Raw genomic sequence first — 8,212 nt, forward strand, 5'->3', positions numbered from 1 at the left:
GTCTGGGCATAGGGACAGTTTTAGCCAATATGACAAAAAAATTATTTTTAAAAACTTACAGACTTCAGCTTTAAGTGAAATTAATGGTTTCCATTCAGAAATACAAAGTTTCAATTTAAATAAAATAAGATTTAAATTTAACTTAATGGCATAGATGTCTAATTTCTTTCAATGCATCTGTTATTGACAGTTGTTTACAGCTGATAACCCTTGGAGAAATCAAAGTAAAATAGCTATGTTTTTTTTGTTTTTTAATCCAACTCACCTTATGCTTGGACGTTGTCCAAGTTTTCTTGTTTTCTTTTGTAGTTTGTCCTAGTTCTACATTTTTGTCCACTGTCCACTTTGGTATCATTAGACTGCCCTTTTTTTGCTGAGAAGGGGCCCGTGTATCTGCTTCCTCTTTCCCCTTGGTCCCTTGATCAGGCTCATCTGCTGGGTGGGTCTGATGCTATCAGATTTTGTTTAAGTGAGCCTCTTCCTTTCCCCAAAGCCTGAGTTAGTCTCTCTTCAAAGTCTTTGCGTCCACTTACCAGGAAATATTCCTGACATATTTGGAAAGGCTATTTCTATTACTTTTTTTTATTGCTGTTTGTTTAATTTAATTTCTAACCTGCATTGGAGCATTTTAGTTTCAAATAATCGTTCCATTTCAAGTGGGATTTTGTTTTATTTTTCTCCCGGGGGTGATTTTTGAACGTGCCACCGTGGCAGGGCATTGTGATCCACAATTAAAACCATCTGGCCAAACTAGCCCAGATGGAACGTGTGAGACAGGTATACCGTTTACAAAAGAGGGAAAGTAAGTATATATTTAGCAGCGACTCAGGCTTTTTCTATTGTTGTTTGTGTGTTTCAGGCCAGTCCGGCTCGCGAGCCGCATCCCAGACTAATGTCTACCTCGACGCCTTTGGGTACCGTGAAAACCAGGCCTTTGACACACTGAGCGTAGATAGTAGTGACTCCATTGAAACCAGCATCTCAGCTTGCTCACCTGACAATGTCTCCAGGTAGGTTCATTCTAGTGTTATTGTTGGATCTGCAAAGATAAATTTGATTTGATATCATGATAAAATAGGAGATTTTTCTGAACAGTCTTATATAAGATTTTGTAAAGCTCCAACCTGCAAAAACAAGAACTTCTAATTAATCTGTAGTTACTTTAGAGCTTTAAACACAGTTACTGTGCTAAATGCAGTTAGCTTAACTAAATGTCTATACCCAGTAGTATAGGTAACTGACTTCTTTCCTCAATTAAAATGAGACAGTGTTTAGCTAAAGTGCATTAATAGATTGAATAATAGTTTCAGTGTGCATCAGAATGGTAGATGAGTGGTTATGGCTAATTAGCACCAGCCACTCGCTATTTTCAATGTTATATATATTCTACTTTTAAAAGAACTCAAGTTAGACAACTTGAGAGGAAAAAATGCAAACCTTTCAAGATGGAAAAATTAAGCGGGAGATTTGGGTTTTGCTGAATCTTAGAAACACTAGAAAGTGAGTTAATGTAAAAAGCATGCCAAGAGGTTTTCCCGCCTTTCATGTTCCCCCCTTGGAGAGTGGGATCTGCTCTGTGTGTGTTATATAAGTTAAGGGGGGACTCTTGATTAGTGGCCTGAGGATCATGTTACGAAAAACGGAAAACATGAAGGTGTGTGTGTGTCTGCATGTGTTCGTCAACGGTCAACCCCCTCAGGTTCAGAGCAACTGAATCAAATGCATTTGTTTGGATGGGGAGGGGGCTGCCTCCCTTCCATCTGGAGTGGGCTTGCTCTCTCTTTTGCCCTGATTTACAACACTTGTATGTGTCCCTTTGTCTTGTTCCTCTAAGCTCTGCAGTCGTTTTTCAGGCAGTTTTTAAACTAGACTGCTGTTTGAGTAGAACTCTGTTTTCATTTCTGCTAAGTTGGAATCTACCTGCTCTTAGTGGACTGGAATCTACGTGTGTTAAGTGAACTTTGAGGTATGCTGCGGAAAACGAACCAGTACTGGATGAAACACTTGCTTTGGGATTCGGGGAAATGTTTTTTGTCTTGTTTTTGATTCCGTCTGGTCTTATAAATGATGACCATGAGTACATTTCCCTCCCACCGATTCAGGTAAGATTCCTTTAAGGACATTGTTTTTAAGAAATAAATGCTGCTTTACTGCAAACAAGAACACCATGAGATATAAAGAGGAATAACTCATTCTCTTTGGCTCAGAATTAAATATTAAAACATAGTCTAAACTCCTCCAATATAAATGACTAACTCAAACATTCGAGACACCTGTAATAAGTGTTGATAGAGGTTCTCTGCTTCTTTGTATCAGTATAAAACTTGTCTAACAAAGTAATTGATTGTTATATCTAAAACTATTATGCAAAAAAAGAGGGAGAGAAAAAAGTGAAATATCTGCTAACATTTCACTTTACTGAACTACAGTTGTAATATACATCTTGAGACTTATGTTGACACATGGCTGAACGATGCAGCCAAAGCTTTACAATATATTTCTTCATTTTGGTTGATGTGATATAGTTTTAATATTGATTTTAACAAATGAAATCTTCAGAATTTCTACCAAAAATGCCCCAAAAAGAATCCTGTACAAGCTTATGACAATTCGTTTTCAAATATTTGCTTATAAAATAAATTTTAGAAAATGACATAAGACCAAAAACATCATTCGGTGAGAAAAACTTTAATCATTAATGAATATTTTAATATAGGAGAAAAAAACTGTTTTATTTTCAATAGAAGTCCAATGTGATCAGAAAGACGGGCTGCATGCTTACGTTTTTTTTCTGCCTCCCACTCAGTTCTGTTCCCACTTTTCTCTCCCACATCTCTGTGGTTTGTGTATACTGAAGTCTAATGCGTACCATTCCTTTCAGATATGTTATGACATCATCACACATCAACATCCAGTATCCATTTCATTCTGGCTCCTATTGAAACAAAAATGTGTGCGGGGGGTTGTAAGTTCTGAGCCTCTAAGCTTTGCATCCAAACTGCAAAGAATGACGTTAAGAGTGGCGCGTACAATAGTTTAATCTGATTGGATGAAGAATGACAGAAAAACTGCTGATTGGTTCAGATATGGAAAAAGGTTTGATAGAGAGTGGATTTTTGTATTCCTAGATAAATATACAAAAAAATAGAATATAAAGGCAGACACATTTTATGAGTAAACAGATCGAGTCATTTTGTCTTTTTTAATGAGGGCACCACCCTCTTATCCCCCTTTAGCTGATTCCTTTAGCTTTTAGAGATGAATAGTACAGCTTGTTAGGCTAAGATTCTAGTGAATTATTAGGTTTAGGATTTGTATTAAGTCCTAAAAATCAGTGGAGATCTTAATATCTATGGAATTTACCCAATAAGGGATGGAGACGCCGCTGGTTGTATGTTTGCTGGAGAAAAATAGAACTGAATCAAGCAAGGGACAATCAAAGCCATAGAAATTCAGTCAGACAGAAATGTCTTTAAGTCCCTCAAGAATGCCTGTCATGTGCCGACCATCTGCGGTTTAAAAGATGGAGGATAAACTATGCCTTGTGATCTCTTCAGAGAGAGCGAGACTGAATAGTGGTTCTGGCCTAAATTCCTTGACATCCTGTTGTGGAGCTATAATTGCAAGCATAAACAGTGAATAATCAGAGCTGTTCTCAAGAGAATCAAGCTTTCTGGAGAGATGACGAATCAGGATTCTTTTGAAGAGTCATCAGATTTTAGTTTCACTATTTATTAATCCTTATTTAGTTCTGTTATTGTATTTTTTCTATTAATAAGATAGTGAATTTCTTCTGATGCTTTTAGCTTAAATACATTTTTTTTTTTTACTTGTTCAGTGCCAGTACTTCAAATGTGGCGAGGCTGGAGGAGATGGAGCGCCTGCTGAGGGAAGCACAAGCCGAGAAGAACCGCCTCCTAGAACACAAGGTAGAAATGACGTCATTAATGTCTCTTCATTTCTCTCACTGCTGGTTTTCTTTTTTATACAATAAGCTAAAATTATGAAACGAACACTACTTGTTTTTTTGCTTTTTTTCCCATTCATGATTTGACTTTTTTCATGGCTTCTTAGGAACGAGAAATGGAAATGCGCAAACAGGCCCTGGAGGAGGAGAGGAGAAGGAGAGAAGACCTGGAGAAGAGGCTACAGGAGGAGACGAGCAGACGTCAGAAACTCATTGATCGTGAAGTGAAAATGAGAGAAAAACAAAGGGCACAGGTGAAGAACCAGTGGAAGGATAAAAACCTTCATCTACCTAAAGTTTTGGAAACAAATTGCCCCATATTAGAAACCCAGCTAGTGATTATTTTTACATTTGATTGATTATTATTAGATTAATGGTCGAAACAATAGAAATCAATATAATATTGAACAAAACTAGTCTTCCAAGTATTACATCTTTTGTTGTCCTCTAAAACTTAATCTAAGTTCTCACAGAACATAAAGAAAAAAATGAATCTGTGAAACAAAAATGTGGAAACTGCTTTGATCAGCATAATCTAAAATACTGAAAACCACAGTTAGCTTATTGGAAGGTTTATTTTATTATCTTAAACAATAACAACAAAGTGATTTCTCTTTGTTTTGTTAACGTAAACCATCATATTGAAACATCACATTGCATCAAGCATTGAAGCTGCAGTGTGTTTGGTTTGTAAAGCTAAAATGGACTGCTACAAACTGAGCAGACATTTGTATTTTTTATAACAGAGTTAGTTTTATCTATCTAGTTATAAATTATTCAGTCAAAGTTTAACCCGACAAAGAATTCATTCATTAATCAAAGATAAACAGAGATAATCCAGACTCTTTAAAACTCTGAAATAGTCCTTTACTCCAGTCACAGATTGGGTTTTTTTGTAAACATTGTTCTATAGGTCATATTTAAAGCTACTTGCATATGAAGCCCATGGATCTGTTCTGTCTAAGATGTTACTCAGACATGGTAATATTTGTAGTCCTGATGTGCTGAACACAGCTAGTTAGGGTGATCATGTATATACAGTGTTTGCATTTCCACACTCATGCTTTCTAATAATGGAAAGAAAGTTCCGGTTAACATCCCCAAAAACTTTCTGTTTACAATTGCATTAAAGTTTAGGAAAAAACAAAAAAACTTACATAGTTCTGTAACACACATTTCAGGATAACATTTAATCTTAAGCCAGGGTTCAACTTTCAGTATGGCTTCCTGATGTGTTTAATGTAACAGTAACTTTATCATTAACATTTTATTTTCACTCTTTGATTCTCATTAAATCAGCTACACAGGATTCTGTTAAACAACAATTTTTCTATAGAACATTGTTTTTGTTTAGTTTTAGTCAGCTCCTTCCTGTCAGATCTCATAGATCCGTCTGTCGTCTTCGTTCTTTTCCTCTGGCCTCATACATTTTCATGTTTCCACACATGAGCTACATCTGAACATTGTATGTGAATCATAGAGATCAAAGTCAACCAGTTCAGTCCCTGATCGACCTGTTCTTTGCTTCTCCAGTCGCGGCCACTGACTCGCTACCTCCCAATAAGAAAGGACGACTTTGACCTGCGGGCTCACATTGAGTCAGCGGGCCACAACACCGAAACCTGCTTCCATTTATCCATCTCTGAAAAAACTTGCCGAGGCTACCTGATCAAGATGGGCGGAAAGATCAAAACCTGGAAGAAACGTTGGTTTGTGTTCGACCGCAACCGCCGCACGCTGTCCTACTATGCAGGTGGTTATAGAAAGCACACTCATGCAGACGTGTTGTGTGACTTTAACACTGTAATGTAATGTAAGGAAATGTTATCAGAATGTGGAAATTAGTTGTAAAACAGAAAGTGAACACAGCTTTTTAACCCTGTATGGTTTTATATTTCTCTACAGACAAACACGAGGCTAAACTCAAAGGAGTGATTTACTTTCAAGCTATTGAAGAAGTATATTATGATCATTTGAAGAGTGCACACAAGGTAAGTGTTTATATGAAGGTCTTTGCTATATTATCTTTGTTTAAGTTTTTTTTTCCATATCTTCTTCTCATTTTAAACATTTCATTTCAGAGCCCAAACCCCTCCCTCACCTTCAGCGTAAAAACGCATGATAGAGTGTACTACATGGTGGCTCCCTCTCCTGAGGCCATGAGGATCTGGATGGATGTGATCGTCACGGGGGCTGAAGGATACACTCAGTTCATGGTGTAGCGACAGGAGGAGGCTTTTCTTTTGTCTTCTGGATATCTCTCTATTGGGATTTTCTTTCTAGAGAATTAAGGAAAAATCATCGCTCATGCCGACTTTGGACAAAAGCAGGATTAATATTACGATCTTATACAAATTGTAATTTGCTCTTTAAAAAACTACAAGTCACTCTGACAGGTACTGCTCTCCACAGCTCCCCCTTAGGGTTGATCTTAGCATACCTATTAATTTAGTCTAAATATGAAATAATTTCCTCTCCAGGTTTAGATGAGAATACAGCAACATTTTATTTTTGATAAGAAAGTAAAATCCATGGGGATAACCAGGCTTTTAGCTAGCAATGTGTACAGCTGTACAGTATATATTGATTTGAGAGATTTTTTTTATTGTTCTGGTGCTTTCAGTTTGTACCACATACCTGAAAAATGCTAACATCTACTTCCAGCCGCCATGAACAGTAGCGGAAAACCGCCTGCTGGGGATTCCCATTGACAGTGCACCTCCAACGGTGAAATATTATTTTAAGACAGACTGTAATCTTGATGAACTGACTGCATAGACGATGTTTTAAGGTTAACTTTCTCACTTAAAAACATATTAAAACTACTTTTTACCCATTTATCACAACAAATGTAACAAAGCCACTCTCTGCCTCTGAACACGGGAGCAGCACAGGCATCAGATGCTTCTGGACACACTTTACTGGATATGCTTCCGGAGCATCAAAGATGCTCCTGACCTGTATGAAAGCTTTAAAAAATGAAGCAGCGGGCACTTTTGCTGCTAAAATCATGGTGTGAATGCAGCATTACTCTTTATGATTGCTTGAACTAACCTATGAAACATAATATTGTATCTAAAAATTTTCTCACATCTTCATTATGAAATTTCCACCTCTAGTCAAGCACACATACTTCCCAAAATCAGGACAAAAGTAGTTTTGTAACAAAGACAAAAAGTTTGCTCCGCCTCAAAATGCAGGGAATAGCATTTCAGAGAGTCTGAAAATTAAATGATACCCCCTACACCCTGTGCAAAGCCTAAAGATGTGATACACCAAGGTTTAGATCCTATGAAGTATTCCTAGCTAAAAGCCTGGGGATAACGAAGCTCTAACCTTAAGCTGTATATTATATTGTTCCTATCAATATTGTAACTAGGGGATTAATTTGTCAGTGCTCAGTGAAAACTTATGCTATACTTTAAATTTTATTCCAGGGTAAATAGACATAACACGACTTAAAGAACTCAATTTTGTAATGGTTTAAAGTTTCAAATTATTCCTGTGGGATTTTCAAGTCTGAACTTTGCAATGTCCATACCTGCATAGATAGTGTTAATACATTATCCACATGAGATATAAAGAGTTTTCTGATATGTGCTCTTTGAAAATCTATCGATCTTGGGCTAAGAATGTCGCCAGAGACGCTACGTTAAAATGCTGCATTAAAGTCCTTGGAGCATCATCAAATGATACAAACAGAAAACCATAAGGATTGTGTTAGTTATCCTGGGTTTTACTAGAGAATCCTCACAGCCTCTGATGCAAAGCGTAAATAACTAAGAAAAAAAACATAAGGACATTCATCTGTTTTTGTAAAACAAGTCACAAAGCCACAAGTGGCACATGGTTTTATTTGAAATACAGTCACCTTCAACACATAAGGTTTAATTTTGGTGTTTATGTGGCTGTATTTTTTTTTCTTTTATATGTATGCAATATTTATAAAGTAATTTTTCAAATCTGTGCCAAGGATTATGTTGTTTTTAAGATGCGTAGCAGACAAATCTATGGTACATTCTTAGCTAGTAATAGAATCCCACTTATTTTGCTGCCTTCATAAACATTTTTTTTTATTGCATTGCATTTATTACCCTAATAAAATGGTTTAAATGACTGTCCTAAAGTTATAAATGCAGCTTTATAATATATCTATATGTAGATAGCTATAATATCACCCAGCTTTGCGTTGATTTATGTTGTGTTGACCAAAGTGTATATCCAACTGTATATATGATTTCTTTG

The 8,212-nt window shown here is 36.5% G+C and overlaps 1 protein-coding gene across 7 annotated transcripts in view; it reads left to right on the plus strand.

Moving 5' to 3' along the window:
• Positions 1-7,472, plus strand: part of LOC107094115 (pleckstrin homology-like domain family B member 2) — a 42,235-nt gene extending 34,763 nt beyond the window's left edge. For all 7 annotated transcript variants that reach the window (XM_015389540.1, XM_015389549.1, XM_015389557.1 and 4 more), the window contains 6 exons: positions 860-1,010; positions 3,839-3,929; positions 4,075-4,221; positions 5,501-5,720; positions 5,873-5,958; positions 6,049-7,472. In XM_015389540.1, the coding sequence (XP_015245026.1) occupies positions 860-1,010; positions 3,839-3,929; positions 4,075-4,221; positions 5,501-5,720; positions 5,873-5,958; positions 6,049-6,189 (836 nt within the window). In that variant the 3' untranslated portion in view covers positions 6,190-7,472. The remainder of the gene's footprint in view (positions 1-859; positions 1,011-3,838; positions 3,930-4,074; positions 4,222-5,500; positions 5,721-5,872; positions 5,959-6,048) is intronic.
• The last annotated feature ends 740 nt before the right edge of the window (positions 7,473-8,212 follow it).

The sequence above is a fragment of the Cyprinodon variegatus genome, unplaced genomic scaffold (assembly GCF_000732505.1).
Source record: "Cyprinodon variegatus isolate N-32 unplaced genomic scaffold, C_variegatus-1.0 Scaffold20, whole genome shotgun sequence".
In the NCBI taxonomy this organism is placed as follows: Eukaryota; Metazoa; Chordata; class Actinopteri; order Cyprinodontiformes; family Cyprinodontidae; genus Cyprinodon; species Cyprinodon variegatus.